Source organism: Odocoileus virginianus, chromosome 10 (assembly GCF_023699985.2).
Source record: "Odocoileus virginianus isolate 20LAN1187 ecotype Illinois chromosome 10, Ovbor_1.2, whole genome shotgun sequence".
Lineage (NCBI taxonomy): Eukaryota > Metazoa > Chordata > Mammalia > Artiodactyla > Cervidae > Odocoileus > Odocoileus virginianus.
In genome coordinates, this window is record NC_069683.1 from 69,163,960 (window position 1) to 69,182,487 (window position 18,528).

Here is an 18,528-nt window from a genome sequence, read left to right on the forward strand (position 1 = left end):
AAAGCCTTTGACTGTGTAGATCACAACAAATTGTGGACAATTCTGAAAGAGATGGGAATACCAGACCATCAGACCTGTCTCTTGAGAAACCTGTATGCAGGTCAGGAAGCAACACTTAGAACTGGACATAGAACAACAGATGGGTTCCAAATAGGAAAAGGAGTATGTCAAGCCTGTATATTGTCACCCTGCTTATTAAACTTGTATGCAGAGTATATCTTGAGAAATGCTGGGCTGGAAGATGCACAAGCTGGAATCGAGATTGCCGGGAGAAATATCAATAACCTCAGATATGCAGATGATACCACCCTTATGGCAGAAAGTGAAGAGGAACTAAAAAGCCTCTTGATGAAGGTGAAAGAGGAGAGTGAAAAAGTTGGCTTAAAGCTCAACATTAAGAAAACTAAGGTCATGGCATCTGGTCCCATCACTTCAAGGCAAATAGGGAAACTGGAAACAGTGAGAGACTTTATTTTTTCCAGGCTTCCAGATCACTGTAGATGGTGATTGCAGCCATGAAATTAAAAGAGGCTTACTCCTTGGAAGAAAAGCTATGACCAACCTAGACAGCATATTAAAAAGCAGAGACATTACTTTGCCAACAAAGGTCCATCTAGTCAAGGCTATGGTTTTTCCAGTGGTCATGTATGGATGTGAGAGTTGGACTATAAAGAAAGCTAAGCACTGAAGAATTGATGTTTTTGAACTGTGGTGTTGAAGAAGACTCTTGAGAGTCCTTGGACTGCAAGGAGATAACCAGTTCACCCGTAAAGGAGATCAGTCCTGGGTGTTCATTGGAAGGACTGATGTTGAAGCTGAAACCTCAGTACTGTGGCCACCTGATGCAAAGAGCTGACTCATTGGAAAAGACCCTGATGCTGGGAAAGATTGAGGGCAGGAGGAGAAGGGGACAACAGAGGATGAGATGGTTGGATGGCATCACCGACTCAATGGACATGGGTTTGGGGTAAACTCTGGGAATTGGTGATGGACAGGAAGGCCTGGCATGCTGTGGTTCATGGGGTCACAAAGAGTTGGACACGACTGAGAGACTGAACTGAACTGAACTGATGGCATAGAGAGACATATACTGAATTGTGCAACTTTTTTTTTCTTGGTTTTAATTTTGTTTACACCAAAAGCCTTTTGTATTAGGATATAGCCAGTCAACAATGTTGTGGTAGTTTCAGGTGAACAGCAAAGGGACTCAGCCATACATACACCTGTATCCATTCTCCCATCTAGGCTGGCATTGAGCAGTGTTCCATGTGCTTACAATAGGTCCTTTTGGTTATCCATTTTAAATATAGCAATGTGGCAGGATCTTTCCAAAGTCCCTGTCTGCCCCTCCCCCCCTCATCCACAAGTTCACCACACTGTGCGACGTTTAAAGCTTGCTAGTCTAGGTTCTTGACATAAAGAAAGAACACACATATTAAATGCTGTACATATTCAGAATAGCTGTAACTTATAATTGGAAAAGTAGGTTAATAAAACATGAAGCACATGAGTAGGTCCTTTAGGGAATATTTTGATACTGTGGAGATGGAGAAAAGAACTTTCCCCTTTGAGGACTGGTAGCAGAGATACACAGGTAGAAACACTTGTGGAACGTAGAAAGTGTTAATTGAGTTCATGTGTCAGGTGCCTGAAGGATAGGGCAATAGGACGCAAGGCGTTAGTTTTGTCGTTGTTGCCAGCTTAAACAGTAAATTTGTTTCTTTCAGTTCAGGTAGAGAGAGAGAGAGGGAGAGGACTCTGGTCTCTTTTTTATTTAATTGAGATATGATTGACTCACACCGCTTTATTAGTTTCAAGTGTACGAGGTAATGATTCTGTTTATGTATGTAATGTGATGTAATTGTTACAATAAGTGTAGAAAGGACACCAAACATTATTCTTAAAACTCCTTGGATGATTATAATATGGGTGAGGACTTCTGTTATTAGAACTTTTGGAAGGTTTCTTGACAGATTTCCTCCTTGGTTTTTTGATAGTATAAATAAATACAAACCTTCATAATGTTAAAGCATGTTTATATATGTGGGACTCTTGATTTTTGAGTTCATGAGTGAAAACATCATGTGTTATTAATATATCATTGTTCTTTGAATCTTAACTAATTTTTGTTCATATATTGGCATATTTATAATAATTTCAATTAATTTTTGTCTAAAATATAGAAACAAGTTCTAGACTAGTATAGCTTGTCTCTAGGAATTATTACTATTCTACTGTTAGAGAAGACTTCTATTTTCAGTTTTCTTGTTTATGAAATGAGCATAATAGTATTTCTCTGGGGTTGTTGCAAGTGTTAAATGTATATTATTATGATCACTTTCTAAGTTATGCATTTCTGACAGTTTGATTTTTATATAGTAAGCATTTATTGCTTTGCTATTCAGAAAAATTAAAGCATATTTCCTAATAGAAATATAGAGTAAATTATAGCATCAGTTTCCTAGGCATGTTAGAAACTCTCATGTCAATTAATATTAGAAAAGCATATAATAGTGCTGTTTTAAAATAACATTTTTGGTATTATGCTTTTAAATGTTGAGTGCATTAAAATCAATTGGAATGCTGCTTAAATATTCCTGTAGGATGCTAGTGAGCAAAAGACAGAACTTGAAAGACTGAAGCACAAAATAGCAGAAGAAGTCATTAAAATTGAAGAAAGGAAGAACAAAATTGATGATGAATTAAAAGAAGTACAGGTAAGATAAAAATAGGAAATACTGTAAGAGCCATTTATAGTTTTGATTTTCAACTTTACATTGGAGTTTAAACATTATTTGCATGAGTTATTTCCTGATAGTATTACCAGTGTGGCTTTCACTTAATACTGTTTACAAAAAAGAGAAACAGGAAGGCAAGTCTGCTAGAAGTAACCGAATTAGCTGTTGGTTGTTAAAAACAATCTTTGTTTTCCATGAATCATATTGTTTACACTGTAGAAGAAAAAATATTTTGTAGATAAAGGCAAACTCTTAGGCTTTTTTTTCTCCCTTGAGACTTGATTAAATAAGCAAGCAAGTATTAGAAAAGAAAGGATCTCTTGAAAATGGCAGATTGTCTCAAAACAGATTAGATTTTCCAAATTAGACCGTGGCAGTTATGGTACCAGAAACTCTAGCTTTCCCCACTTGAACATTTTGTACTTTGTGTGTTTTAGAGCGTTTTTATATTGGAAGAGAAAGGGTATTAATAACTAGTTATTTTAAATAAAATGACAATATTCAATAATTTGTAAAGAGTTAGCATATTTCCATATATATTTTTTGAACATATAAATACCCTTTTTGTTTTCTAGCCTCTCGTCAATGAAGCTAAACTAGCAGTTGGAAACATTAAGCCAGAATCTCTTTCAGAAATCCGTTCCCTGCGTATGCCTCCTGATGTAATCAGAGACATTCTTGAAGGTGTTTTGAGATTAATGGGTATCTTTGACACATCTTGGGTGAGCATGAAAAGGTAAGTTTTTGAATTTGTGAAAAAATGTTATTTCATGAGTAAATTATACATTCTTTCAGATTTTTATTATTTCTTATATTGTTTCTCAAACTGAACTTCATCAAAGTATTGGGGTTATACACTTTCCCCTAATATTTCAGGATGGTCTATGTAATCATATTTCAAGAACTATATTTTCCTTTCTCTATAAGTGATTGTTAAAAGTGTCAAAGGAGAAGACAAATGCCTTAAAGTGTTTAAGAACATCTTAGTAAATGTAAATATTGATTTAGGCCTCATGTGGTACAGAGTAATGTTTTTACTGTGGTGGTCTGGTGAAGAAAATATAGTCACTGTTCTCAAAGAGTCTTTCACTCTTGGCAGAGGCAGAGACACAGAGAGCAAGTGAGAGCCCCACGAAAATGTGAAAGAGGTGTAAACAGAGGAGAGAAGGCTGACTGTTAACCCAGTGTATGCTGTGGAGCTGTAGATTTCACAGTGTAGCAGTGGCATTGTAGTTTGTGCTGGTATTCATTCTGATAGGAGAGTTGTTTTCAATCTGAAATGAGGGAGCAGATTTAAATTGAGAGAGCACTTAAAGTATCTTTCTTATAAAGGAGTCAGAATATTTTCCTGCATATCCTATAATGTATTAGTTTCTCAGGAGTTCACATAAAGGGATGTGGATGGAGTTCAGTGTTATAATTCCTTCATTGTATTGCTTCAGTGTATTCACAGAACCTTAGAAAAACTGTTGTGTATCTTTCTGGAGCTCCTTGTCTATAAAAAATGATGAAGTAGTGTTACTTTAGAAACTTAAGCACTTTAGCAGTACTCTGTTCTTTGGTTAACTAATAGATTGAAAGTATTGTATATATCACTCTGTTAAATTGATATTTTTGTTAAAATAGCCTCATTTGAATTAATATGCTTTATTTCCAGCTTCCTTGCAAAGAGAGGTGTGCGAGAAGACATAGCAACCTTTGATGCACGAAATATTCCAAAGGAAATAAGAGAGAGTGTTGAGGAACTTCTTTTTAAAAATAAAGGATCTTTTGATCCAAAGGTAATTTTAACAGATACCTTAAATTCCCTTTCCATACTATTATATTCTTCTTGTCAAAATGTGATGGTTTACATTATTTGTTTTTTAGTTTACTTAAAAAAGTAAAAGTTTTTTATAATGAGTTGTGAGTATTATAGCTGGGGAGTATTTGCCAGAAGAATTGGGTAAACTAGAATCTAGAAGGTTGGAAACAGATTTATTATCTTACATGGTATTTGAGTGTTACGATCTGTTCTCATTGGTAAGTTCCTAAACAGTCATAACTTCCAATTTGCCTGTATGCTTTTATTTCTTCTTATATATTAGTCATATAATAACACATCTCTCTGTTGGAATGCTTATATCTAATACAGAAAACAGTTTAAATTTCATGATTCTTGTCTTTTTTAGATCTTTTATTCAAAATGTCCTGTACTTCTTTGACGCCAGTCGCAGTTGTTTCAACAGTGCTTTTATCTAATAAAGATCTATTCTTTGTGTTGAAGAGAAAGAAATGATGCTTGAAGATTGTTGTGGATGGCACATGTATTCATTACAAATGTGGCTAATAATTATTTATGTCAATAGAATGATAGAGTTATATTAAAGATTGTATGTGGTTCAAAAATATTTTTTCTTAAGGAAAAATGGTTTATATATTTTTTACTTAATCAAAATAGCAATTCACTTTATTTTTATTTTTGCCATAAACCAAAAACTTCGTTATTTGGGTGAAATTGTTAAACAAATGCTTAAAGAAGATACACTGGCGTTAACCTTGCCTTTATTTCAAATGAAGTCAGGATGTGGGATAATTTCCGATGTGTTTTTTCAGAATGCTAAACGGGCCAGTACTGCAGCCGCTCCCTTAGCTGCCTGGGTTAAAGCCAACGTCCAGTACTCCCATGTCTTGGAACGAATCCAGCCTTTGGAAACTGAACAGGCAGGATTAGAATCGTAAGTTAAATATAAAATATAAACAACCCTAACCTTCATTTTCATCAATTGATGACATATTATTAGGATTTATTTATTGTCTATATGTAAAGAGGCAGCTGACAACACTGAGTCATTTAAATACAAATTAAGAATGTAGATCAAGATAATGGAGTGGAGAATGTAGAGCTTAGCTCACCCAAACCACAGACGCGTCATAAACACATCTCCACGGGAACTATTAGTATGGAAAACTAGTTAGAAACTGGCAGAAGAGCTAGATAACCAAACTTGCAAGAAAGGCCTGTACATAACTGGATGGTTGTTGTTCAGCAGCCCAGTCATGTCCCATGCTCTGTGGGCCCGTGGCCTGCGGCACTCCAGGCCTCCTGCCCCTCATCTTCTCCTGAAGTCTGCCCCAGTTCTTGTCTGTTGCATCACTCACGCCATCCAGCCATCTCATCCTCCGGTGCCCTCTTTTCCTTCTGCCCTCAATCTTTCCCAGCATCAGGCACTTTTCCAGTGAGTTGTCTGTTCACATCAGATGACCAAAATATTGGAGCTTCAGCTTCAGCATCAGTCCTTCCAACGACTATTCAGGGTTGATCTCCCTTAAGATTGACAGGTTTGATCTCCTTGCTTTCCAAGGGACTTTCAGGAGTCTTCTCCAGCACCAAAGTTCATAGGTATCAATTCTTTGGTGCTCTGCCTTCTTTTGGTCCAGCTCTCACAGCTCTATGTGACCACTGGGAAGACCATAGCCTTGACTTTACGGACCTTTGTCGGCAGAGTAATGTCTCTGCTTTTCAACAGTCTGTCTAGGTTCCTCATCACTTTCCTGTCAAGCTGTGACATCTGATTTCATGGTTGCAGTCACCATTTACAGTGATTTTAGAGCCCAAGAAGAGGATATCTGTGACCATTTCCACCTTCTCCCTTTCTGTTGCCATGCAGTAACAGGACCAGATGCATGATCCTACATGCATCTGGTTCTGTTATTGCACTGGGGTGCAGCAGTATTTACAGATTAGGAGTATATTATTAAAAGACAAACAATTATACATAAAATAAGAAAATGGTTTTATTATATAGCACAGGACATTTTATTCAATATCATATAAACCTAAAATGGAATATAATTTGCAAAAAACAACTGGATCACTGTGCTATACACCTGAAAACACAATATTTCAACTATATGTCATTAGAGAAATCACTGTGCCATACACTTGAAAGTAACACAATATTGTTACTGTTTATCATTAGAGAAAAAGGAAAAAAAATGAATAAATGACGAGTTAAACAGAACAAAAACATGAAGAAAAAGCATTTAAAAGATGGTTAGCAGAATGAACTTACTTTTTACCTACTATTAAGTTGTTGGATAGATAAAGTGGGAGAAATTCCTTTAGAAACAGCAAAATTTTGTAAAGGAATACTGCTAAGGTACAAAGAGTAAGTTCTAGAAATTTCAGTTCAATTCAGTCACTCAATAGTGTCTGACTATTTGCAGCCCTGTGAACTGTAGCACACCAGGCTTCCCTGTCCTTCACCAACTCACAGAGTTGGCTCAAACTCATGTCCATTGAGTCAGTGATGCCATCCAGCCATCTCATCCTCTGTCGTCCCCTTCTCCTCCTGCCTTCAGTCTTTCCCAGCATCAGGGTCTTTTCCAGTGAGACAGCTCTTTGCATCAGGTGGCCAAAGTATTGGAGCTTGAACTTCAGCATCAGTCCTTCCAATGAATATTCAGGGCTGATTTCCTTTAGAATTTACTGGTTTGATCTCCTTGCAGTCCTAGGGACTTATCTAGCACCACAGTTTAAAGGCATCAGTTCTTTGCCACTCAGCTTTCTTTATGGTCCAACTCTCACATTCATGCGTGACTACTGGAAAAACCATAGCTTTGACTACACTGACCTTTGTCAGCAAAGTGATGTCTTTGTTTTTTAATACACTGTCTAGGTTTGTCCTAGCTTTTCTTCCAAGGAGCAGGCGTCTTTATTCCATGGCTGCAGTCACCGTCCATAATGATTTTGGAGCCCCAGAAAAGTCTCTCACAATATCCATTGTTTCCCCATCTATTTGCCATGAAATGACAAGACTGGTTGCAATGATCTTAGTTTTTTGAACGTTGACTTTTAAGCCAGCTTTTTCACTCTCCTCTTTCACCTTCATCAAGAGGCTCTTTAATTTCTCTTCAATTTTTGCCATAAGGGTGATCTCATCTGCATATTTGAGGTTATTGATATTCTCCCAGTTATTGATATTCCTCCTGGCAATCTTGTTTCCAGCTTATACTTCATCCAGTCTGGCATAAGGAAGAATATTGCAGTGGGTCGCCATGCCCCCCACCAGCAGATCTTCCCAATCCAGGGATTGAACCCAGGTCTCCCACATTGCAGTTGGATTCTTTACCATCTGAGCCAACAGGGAAGCCCAGGAATACTGGAGTGGGTAGACTATCCCTTCTCCAGAGGATCTTCCTGACTCAGGAATTGAAACAGGGGTTCTCTTGCATTGCTGGCAGATTCTTTACCAGCTGAGCTGCCAGGGAAGCCTGATGTAGTCTGCTTATAAGTTAAATAAGCAGAGTGACCATATACAGCCTTGACATGCTCCTTTCCCAATTTTGAAACAGTCTTTTGTTCCATTGTTCCATGTCTGGTTGTAACTGTTGCATACACGTTTCTCAGGAGGCAGCTCTGGTGGTCTGCTATCCCCATCTCTTTAAGAAATTTCCGGTTTGATGTGGTCTATGTAGTCAAAGGCTTTAGCATAGTCAGTGAAGCAGACCTACATGTTTTCCTGGAGTTCTCTTGCTTTTTTTCTCCCCCCATTTATTTTTACTAGTTGGAGGCTAATTACTTTACAATATTATAGTGGTTTTTGCCATACATTGACATGAATCAGCCATGGATTTACATGTGTTGCCCATCCCGATCCCCCCTCCCACCTTCCTCCCCACTCCATCCCTCTGGGTCTTCCCAGTGCACCAGCCCCGAGCACTTGTCTCATGCCTCCAACCTGGGCTGGTGATCTGTTTCACTATAGATAATATACATGTTTCAATGCTGTTCTCTCAAAACATCCCACCCTCGCCTTCTCCCACAGAGTCCAAAAGTCTATTCTGTACATCTGTGTATCTTTTTCTGTTTTGCATATAGGGTTATTGTTACCATCTTTCTAAATTCCATATCTATGCGTTAGTATACTGCATTGGTCTTTATCTTTCTGGTTTACTTCACTCTGTATAATGGGCTCCAGTTTCATCCATCTCATCGGAACTGATTCAAATGAATTATTTTTAATGGCTGAGTAATATTCCATGGTGTATATATACCACAGCTTTCTTATCCATTCGTCTGCTGATGGGCATCTAGGTTGCTTCCATGTCTGGCTATTATAAACAGTGCTGCGATAAACATTGGGATGCACGTGTCTCTTTCAGATCTGGTTTCCTCAGTGTGTATGCCCAGAAGTGGGATTGCTGGGTCATATGGCAGTTCTATTTCCAGTTTTTTAAGAAATCTCCACACTGTTCTCCATAGCGGCTGTACTAGTTTGCATTCCCACCAACAGTGTGAGAGGGTTCCCTCTTCTCCACACCATCTCCTTCATTTATTGCTTGTAGACTTTTGGATAGCAGCCATCCTGACTGGAGTGTAATGGTACCTTATTGTGGTTTTGATTTGCATTTCTCTGATGATGAGTGATGTTGAGCATCTTTTCATGTGTTTGTTAGCCATCTGTATGTCTTCTTTAGAGAAATGTCTGTTTAGGTCTTTGGCCCATTTTTTGATTGGGTCATTTATTTTTCTGGAATTGAGCTGGAGGAGTTGCTTGTATATTTTTGAGATTAATCCTTTGTCTGTTGCTTCATTTGCTATTATTTTCTCCCATTCTGAGGGCTGTCTTTTCACCTTGCTTATAGCTTCCTTTGTTGTGCAAAAGCTTTTAAGTTTCATTAGGTCCCATTTGTTTATTTTTGCTTTTATTTCCAATATTCTGGGAGGTGGGCCATAGAGGATCCTGCTGTGATCTATGTCGGAGAGTGTTTTGCCTATGCTGTCCTCTAGGAGTTTTATAGTTTCTGGTCTTACATTTAGATCTTTAATCCATTTTGAGTTTATTTTTGTGTATGGTGTTAGAAAGTGTTCTGGTTTCATTCTTTTACAATCAGTTGACCAGTTTTCCCAGCACCACTTGTTAAAGAGGTTGTCTTTTTTCCATTGTATATTCTTGCCTCCTTTGTTGAAGATAAGGTGTCCATAGGTATGTGGATTTATCTCTGGGCTTTCTATTCTGTTCCATTGATCTATATTTCTGTCTTTGTGCCAGTACTATACTGTCTTGATGACTGTGGCTTTGTAGTAGAGCCTGAAGTCAGGCAGGTTGATTCCTCCAGTTCTATTCTTCTTTCTCAAGATTGCTTTGGCTATTCGAGGTTTTTTGTATTTCCATACAAAGTGTGAAATTATTTGTTCTAGTTCTGTGAAGAATACCGTTGGTAGCTTGATAGGGATTGCATTGAATCTATAGATTGCTTTGGTCCCTTGCATTCCTATATACTAACAATGAGAAAACAGAAAGAGAAATTAAGGAAACAATACCATTCACCTTTGCAGCAAAAAGAATAAAATACTTAGGAGTATATCTACTTAAAGAAACAAAAGACCTATACATAGAAAACTGTAAAACACTGATGAAAGAAATCAAAGAGGATACAAACAGATGGAGAAACATACCATGTTCATGGATTGGAAGAGTCAATATTGTCAAAACGACTATACTACCCAAAGCAATCTTGCTTTTTTTAATGATCCAGCAGATGTTGGCAATTTGATCTCTGGTTCTTCTGCCTTTTCTAAATCCTACTTACACATCTGGAAGTTCTCGGTTCACCTACTGTTGAAGCTTATTTTCTTCAGAGGTACTTGTCTACATTTTCTGAACATTTTTGAATTCTTCTTTTGGCATAGCTTCCTGCAGTCATTTAACTTTTGGCTTTTTGCATTTTTGTATGTTTTCACCTTTCAAAATTTAATTAAAATGACTCCTTTGTTAATATTTAACAAATTTTCTTTGTTAATACTTTTCATTGTCTTTATCTTTTTGCCTGTATGTCTTATTTATTCCCTTGGTTTCATTTTAGTAGGATTTTTAGAAGGGATTGAGGATAAACGAATACTTTTACTCTACCATTTTTATCCAGAAATCTGTTTGCAGAAGTGTTTTAAAATGTAGATTCCTGAAAGTGATGTGGTTAGGTCAGAGAATACACTTTTAATCTTAGCATTGCTTTTCAAATAAAGTTCTAAATGAAGGTATTAAAACTAGTGAATTAGTGACAATTTTCATTGTCATTTGTTTACTGCAAGATTATATTTCACAGTGCTATTGCTGCTTTTTCTTGATAACTAGAGTGACTTCTATGAAATTGAATTATATTTTAGAAATTTGAGGAAAACTGAAGATAGAAAAAGGAAACTAGAAGAGCTTCTTAATTCTGTTGGTCAAAAAGTATCAGAACTCAAAGAAAAGTAAGTTAAGTTTTGGAATGTATTTTGGATATTTGAAAACCTACCTCAATAGATACTTAAGTTTTAAAAAGCTGTTATAATTAATATATTAATTTTTTTAATTACTTTAAAATGGTGAATGATGTAAGGTAACAGTGTATTCCTTTTTAAAATAATTTAATGAGAACAAAAATATTTTAAGTTTCCATTTGTATAGCTATCACTGTGTATATTCCCAAGCAATGGAAAACTGAGCAGGAAGAAGTGAATGTGCTGTGTTAACGCTGGGACTGTTTACATTTGGTATTCCTACTTCTTTATTATTTTGACCTCAGCAGTTTAGACTTCTGTATTGCAGATGATGCTACAGTACTACTTATTCCATAATCTGGAATTACGAATGGTACATGATTGTGTTAACAATGTTCTGTCTTTTTAGCTTTGCTCTTTTTGTTATTAAAAATATTCCTTCATGCAAATATACTCAAATCTAAAAACTATTTATAAAGGGATTAATCTTAAAGCCTTTTGTTTACCTCTTTGTTCCTGTGATTGTTTTTAACATAGGACAAAAAAAATACTGGTATGGTACTTAGAAATATGGAAACATTTTCATTTAAGAATTGTAAAGATTGGAAAACTGGAAAACATGTCATTAAATATAGCATATGTTATCACTTGCTACTTTCTCTAAGTCATGTATTACATTTCCTTTTCTTCTTATGGAAGAAATACAAATTATTATACCAAGAGAAAGTTCCATTAGACTAAAATCTATTAATTTTTTCTATATGTAGTCAGGAAACAATCATCTGTATTTACATTTATGTATATTTACTTAGTATACTTAAATGAAAGCTGTAGTGAAAGCTATAAATTCAATGTTTTTAATATTCCTGAATGTTTTTTGTACTAGTCATATAGATATGAAATCACATAATTTCCCTCCTGGTATATAATTAGAGTGGTATAAGGAAAATGATATATTATTTTCAATATTACATGCTCAGAATCAGGACTTAATCATATGAAAGTGATTATCAAATATTTATTGAGTAGTTAGCTTATTTGTTTTGACTCCATTTATTAGTCATTTGCTCGTGTCAGATGTTGTCCTAGGCACTTAGCATATTCATCTTTTTAGATTTAGAACAATACTGAGAGGTGGATATTCTCACATAATTTGCGATTAAAATGCTGAAGATTAGAAAGGTTGCTTAAGTTGAACAAGTAGTAAATGAGTAAGCAAGCATTAGATCCTATATTTGATTCCTTTGTTCCTTTTCTTAGTCACTGCATCATATTACCAGTATTTTGGGAGGATTATTATGAAAACCTTCTGAATAATATGATTGAGGACTTTGTGGATAATATGACTGAGGAATTGAATTTTTAATTTTAATTAATTTAAATTTAGATAGCCACATGTGGCTGCCATATTGGACGTGACTCCTAGAGTCTTATGTCTAGGGGAGGGAAGAATAGGGCACTTAGAGAGGCAATAAAGAATAGAGGGCCTACAGCTTAATAGCAGCACACCCATATATGAATTTTAGGTCCTCTACTTACTATTGGCAAGACCTGTGCAATAATCTGTTTGGATCCAAGTCTCCATATTTATAAAATGAGAATTACAGCACTTATTTTGAACTGTTCCTAGAATCAGCACAATCCTAGGTGTTCTCTTTTATGTATTTATTTATCTATGCCCACGCCGGGTCTCCGTAGCTGTCTGTGGGTATTCTCCAGTTGCAGCTAGCATGGGTTGCTCTCTAGTTGTGGTGTGGTTGCGGCTTGTGGGCTCTAGAGTGTGGGGACCTCAGCTGTTGTGGTGCACAGGATTACTTGCCTCACAGCATGTGGGATCTTCCTGGACCAGGGATTGAACCCTTGTCCCCTGATTAGCAGGCAGATTCTCAACCACTGGACCGCCAGGGAAGCCCAGTCTTTGGCATTTTGAAGGCACTTACACATTTGTTGAATGACTAAGTAATCATATGGAATCTGCTATTATATTTAGTAAAATAATAAATTTTTACAAGTATTTTTAAAGAAAATAATTTAAAAAGAAGTTTTAAACTTTGGCAAATGGGCACATAGGGAGAGAATATATGTAATGGGATGGATATTTGAGGTGAGTTTTAAAATTTTATTTGTAGTTTTGATAGGTGTGTATTTGTGGGAGTTAGAGTGAGGGGTGAGGTAGGTATAAGGAAGGAGCTGGATAATGGAACAGCTTATTGACAGTCATGGCAGATGAAAGAGTGCATTGTTTGAGAATATAAAATTCTTCTGATGTTGACATCTAGTTTTACTGGACTAAATAAAATCAAATAAAACTGAAAAGACAAATTAGATCAATCTTATGACAGGACCTTTTAATGTCATTTTGTTGTTTATGCATAATGTAGTAGGATATCACAGCCCTGTGAGAATATTCCCCTTTAAATGTAAGCATTGGTATTATGTCTATTAATGATATTTTATAAGCAAATATTATCAATATTACAGTTAATTAAAATTCTAGTATAAAAGCTCACTTTACTACCTAAGCATAACTTAATTAAATCTGTCTTAAATCTGATTGTCTTTAAGTAAATTTTAATGTTTTCATAGATTTCAGAGCAGGACTTCAGAAGCTGCCAAACTTGAAGCTGAAGTAAGCAAAGCACAAGAAACAATTAAAGCTGCAGAAGTCTTAATTAATCAGCTCGATAGAGAACACAGGAGGTGGAATGCACAGGTTTGTCTGAGATCATTCAGTGAAGTGAAAGTCGCTCAGTCATGTTGCACTCTTTGCAACCCCATGGACTATTCAGTCCAGGGGCATAGAGAGGTATTGTTTAAGACAGGAAATCTACGAAATATTTGTTAACAAAAATGAAAAAGAAAAATATCCATTAACTGTCAGCCGGCTTAGGATAAATGATCTAGATATTAATGGCCCTGTTGTGAATTAATCTTTAAGCACAATATCTATATGAATGGATTTTAGACAAAGTGACCTGTTCCTCTTTTCGTTAGGGGAGATCAGTTCAGTTCAGTTCAGTCACTCAGTTGTGTCTAACTCTGAGACCCCATGGACTGCAGCACACCAGGCTTCCCTGTCCATTACCAACTCCCAGAGCTTACTCAAACTCACGTCTATCAAGTCGGTGATGCCATCCAACCATCTCATCCTCTGTGGTCCCCTTCTCCTCCCACCTTCAGTCTTTCCCATCGCCAGGGTCTTTTCCAAATGAGTCAGCTCTTTGCAACAGGTGGCCAAAGTAGTGGCCACAGGAGTTTCAGCTTCAGCATCAGTCCTTCCAGCAAATATACAGGACTGTTTTCCTTCAGGATGGACTGGTTGGATCTCCTTGCAGTCCAAGGACTCTCAAGAGTCTTCTCCAACACCACAGTTCAAAAGCATCAATTCTTCGGTGCTCAGCTTTCTTTATAGTCCAACTCTCATATTCATATATGACCACTGGAAAAACCATAGCTTGGACTAGATGGACCTTTGTTGGCAAAGTAACGTCTCTGCTTTTTAATATGCTGTCTAGGTTTGTCATAGCTTTTCTTCCAAGGAGCGTGTCTTTTAATTTCATGGCTGTAATCACCATCTGCAGTGATTTTGGAGCCCCTCCCCCAAATAAAGTCTGTCACTGTTTCTATTGTTTCCCCATCTTTTGTCATGAAGTGATGGGACCAGATGCCATGACCTTAGTTTTTTGAATGTTGAGTTTTAAGCCAGCTTTTTCACTCTCCTCTTCCACTTTCATCAAGGGTAGGGATAAAAATGAGTATTGAAATTGAAATTGAAAATTTAGTACTCTTTAGAGCCTTTTTTGGATTTCCCTTTACCAAGACAGTTCTCTTAGGATTTGACACTTTGGCCATTTGTTTTTGAAATCCTCTATTTCAACTTTGTTCATTTGTTTTGATTTTGTTTTTCTTTAACCAGTTAGATTCCTTCCCTCATGGGGTGATCCTCATCTGCTCATCCAGTAATGTTGATTGCCTCTTAGTGTTCTCCTTGTCAGGTCCTTTCTCAGCAAATATTCTGGGGTTTCTCATACAGGCTTTAAAATATTAACCCATATGATGATGTTTGACCAGATATATATTTCTAGAATGCTGACTTTTAAATTCCTATTTCTAACTATACTTAGATATTGGCCTTCAACTGTCTCAGGAACTCAAACACCTCTGAATTTTTTTTCTTTGCTCATATCAAATCTCTTTCTTTTCCTGTGTCATAAGACATCCTTCTTCTATGTATCAAAATGAAAAATATGTGATTTTCTTAGACTCCTTTTATTAATTTGTATCCCTTTGCATATATCCCTCATATTTGTCTTCCATCCTTAATGCTCTTTTTTTGTTTTTTTCACCTGAATTCTCCTTGTCTTTCTTCTATCTAACCCTTTAACTAGTTGATACTTTGTCAGCTGAAATCTTTCTGAAACCTAGGCTTATTATATCACTCACTGCTCTGTTTAAACACTTTCAAGTGGCTCATTATTAACCACAGGTTAAAACTGAAGCAGCTTTCCATGGCATGGGAAAACTTTAAAATCACCTTTCTTCCAGCCAACTCTTTATCTTTTCATTATTCCTCTATTGGTGGTCTTTCTGTGCAGGCTTACGCTTTAGCCACTCTATGATTCTAAAAAAGTTTCCTTGCTTAATGTTTGTTTTTTGCCTTTGTTCATATTCTTTGTCTCTTAATCATTATTTAGAAAGTGATGCTATTTCACAATGTTTATTATAATCATTATGAAATTTCAATGACAGAATATATTCTTCTTTACAGATATGTTGGGATATCATACATTGTTTTAATATCACAGCAAGATCTAAGGTCTTGCTGGTATTTTTACATTTTGAAAATTGTATTCAGGATAGGTAATTACTTTAAACCAATGAATGATTTTTGCCTAGAGACAAAGCTTGAATTTGTGAAGCTGTTTTTTTTTTCCTCTTAGGACATATCCGTCTCTCTCTCTGTCTCTTTTCCAGGTCGCAGAGATGACAGAGGAATTAGCTACTCTTCCTAAAAGAGCTCAACTCGCTGCTGCATTTATTACGTATCTTTCTGCTGCTCCTGAGGGTCTGAGAAAAGCCTGTTTGGAAGAATGGACCAAGTCAGCTGGTCTTGAAAGTTTGTGTTTAGTTTATTCATAAATTTGAAGTTTCAGTATATGAAAAGCCTATCTTTTGATTTTTGTCATTTTACTTTTTTAAGATTAGGAAAACTTTCTGTAAGTTAATGGATACCATAGGTGCTTAGATTTGCTAAATTCTGCGAATGTTCTGAGAATTGGTCTGTTATGATGACTCTTGTCCCCCTAAAATCACTTTTGAAAGTGAGACCACTGAATTATTTTGATATTGTATGAATGCAGTTAAACATTTTATTAATTTTTACACTGATTTCATATGGTAAAATGAGATGTAGTAATTCCAAAATTCTTTGTGAACTTTGTGTTTTTTTATAAATTAATATAGTTGTGAAACATTTATTTAATAGAAGAAAACTAATTCAGTTGTTTCATTTCTTTGCATTATTAAAAATTTGTTTTCTCTTTAACTTCTGATATTAAATGCAGAAGAATGGATTGAATATTAAGAATGATCATGGGACTTCTGTTGGAGTATATTTTAAATAGTTTTATTCTCTTCATCAATCACAAGATTATTATTAAGTATCATTGATATCTTTAATTTTTCAGAATTTGATCTGAGGAGATTTCTTTGTACTGAAAGTGAACAGTTAATTTGGAAAAGTGAAGGCCTGCCATCAGATGACCTTTCCATAGAAAATGCTCTTGTTATCTTACAGGTAATTAATCTACTTAAATTTTCTCATTAGAAATGTTTCTTTTGAAGTTTGCTCCAGGAAGTACCTTCTTAAAAATCCTTAGGCTTTCACAGTTAGTCTTAGTTACCTAAAAGTAAAAATATTTTCCTAACAAAAACCCATTTATGATTCAGTTAGCAACTCTACAGTTTTTAGTGTAATTTATTTTTACTTTCATATAAAATTATAAATTAAAATGGTATTCTTTTGATGGCCAAATATTTTAAATTGAGCTTCCTAATATGAATAGAAACATTTTAGGGATACTTGATTTATTTGGCTGTATAGTTTTATCTAAAGTATATTTTCAAAAAAATTTTATACTTTTATTTCATATTGTTTTATAAACAAAGTTCTGCAGAATGAAGATGGATAAGTTTTGGGTTATAAATTGAAGATGACCATGTGCATACTTTGGAAAATTTTCCTTTTCCATAGTATATGTTTCCCAGCAGTCATTATTTAGAGTTGAAATATTATGCCTTAATTAGCAGTGAATGTGAAAACCAAATTAAAAATCTTGTGTACAAGCAAATCATTTCTTTGTATGAAGTTGAATTTTTGCCACTAATTTAACTTGTCTTTCTGATATAGAATTTCAAAGATAACTTTTGCCTCTTGAAAATATGTTTCATTTTTTTCTGTTTTTTTATCTGAATAGTTTATACTCTATATTGCTAGTATCTTCTTTTATCTCTACAACTCTTTTCTCTTTCCACACACCATTTCTTTATCCTAAATGCTTCTCCTTAGGGAGTGTAAGTCATATTATTATAAGATTCATATTGGGATCCCGTTTATTCCCATGTAATGTATTGTTTGATTCAACTCACTATCAACTGACTCTACTTTGACTCATTACATTGGAGTCTTATCAGTATAAGAGTCACTTTACCTTCTTTTAATGTGATTTGGCCTAAGCTTTATTTTTTAAACATTTTTTATCATTTTTCACACTAGAATTACAAATCTGGAACTCTAAATGTGTATATAAATAAATTCATTACAGCCTAGTACTTTTTATCATGTTTGGTATTCTTTTCCTAAGATTTCATAGTTTCTTCTTCATTTTCAGTATTCCAAGAAAGCAGTTGTTTAACGATTTGGAAAGATTAGTTTAAGATTTTTCTTATTCCATAAGAAATCAGAGGCCTTTAGAAAAAAAGTTTATCACAATTATTTTTGTTTTTCTAATAATAGTAACTGAAAATATTTACTTTTCTTTTCTGAATTAATTTGTCTTTCATGATGAATTTGGGAAATATTGTCTTTGAAATTAATTTTCATAACAAGCTTAGTACAATTTGTATTTAATATTGCCAGGTGTCTTATAGACACACATGCATTTATATGACAAAACAAAGGGCTTCTGTGGTAGCTCAGCTGGTAAAGAATCTGTCTGAAATGCAGGAGACCCAAGTTTGATTCCTAGGTGGGAAAGATCCCCTGGAGAAGGGATTGGTTACCCACTCCAGGATTCTTGGGCTTCCCTGGTGGCTCAGATGGTCAGGAATACAGTGCAATGCAGGAGACCTGGGTTCAGTCCCTAGGTTGGGAAGATCCCTTGGAGGAGGGCATGGCAACCCACTCCAGTATCCTTGCCTGGAGAATCCCATGGACAGAGGAACATGGTGGGCTATAGTCCATGGAGTCACAAAGAGTCAGAGATGACTGAGCGACTAAAATAACATAACAAAACAAAACCATCTGGAAAGTTTTGTTAGAGT

At 35.6% G+C, this 18,528-nt stretch overlaps 1 protein-coding gene across 3 annotated transcripts in view; it reads left to right on the forward strand.

The window, feature by feature from the left end:
* Window positions 1–18,528, forward strand: part of DYNC2H1 (dynein cytoplasmic 2 heavy chain 1) — a 385,810-nt gene that overhangs the window by 153,615 nt on the left and 213,667 nt on the right. For all 3 annotated transcript variants that reach the window (XM_070473685.1, XM_070473686.1, XM_020900373.2), the window contains exons 56-63: window positions 2,604–2,717; window positions 3,314–3,474; window positions 4,396–4,519; window positions 5,334–5,455; window positions 10,891–10,977; window positions 13,573–13,699; window positions 15,961–16,102; window positions 16,674–16,783. In XM_070473685.1, coding sequence (XP_070329786.1) covers window positions 2,604–2,717; window positions 3,314–3,474; window positions 4,396–4,519; window positions 5,334–5,455; window positions 10,891–10,977; window positions 13,573–13,699; window positions 15,961–16,102; window positions 16,674–16,783 — 987 coding nt within the window. The remainder of the gene's footprint in view (window positions 1–2,603; window positions 2,718–3,313; window positions 3,475–4,395; window positions 4,520–5,333; window positions 5,456–10,890; window positions 10,978–13,572; window positions 13,700–15,960; window positions 16,103–16,673; window positions 16,784–18,528) is intronic.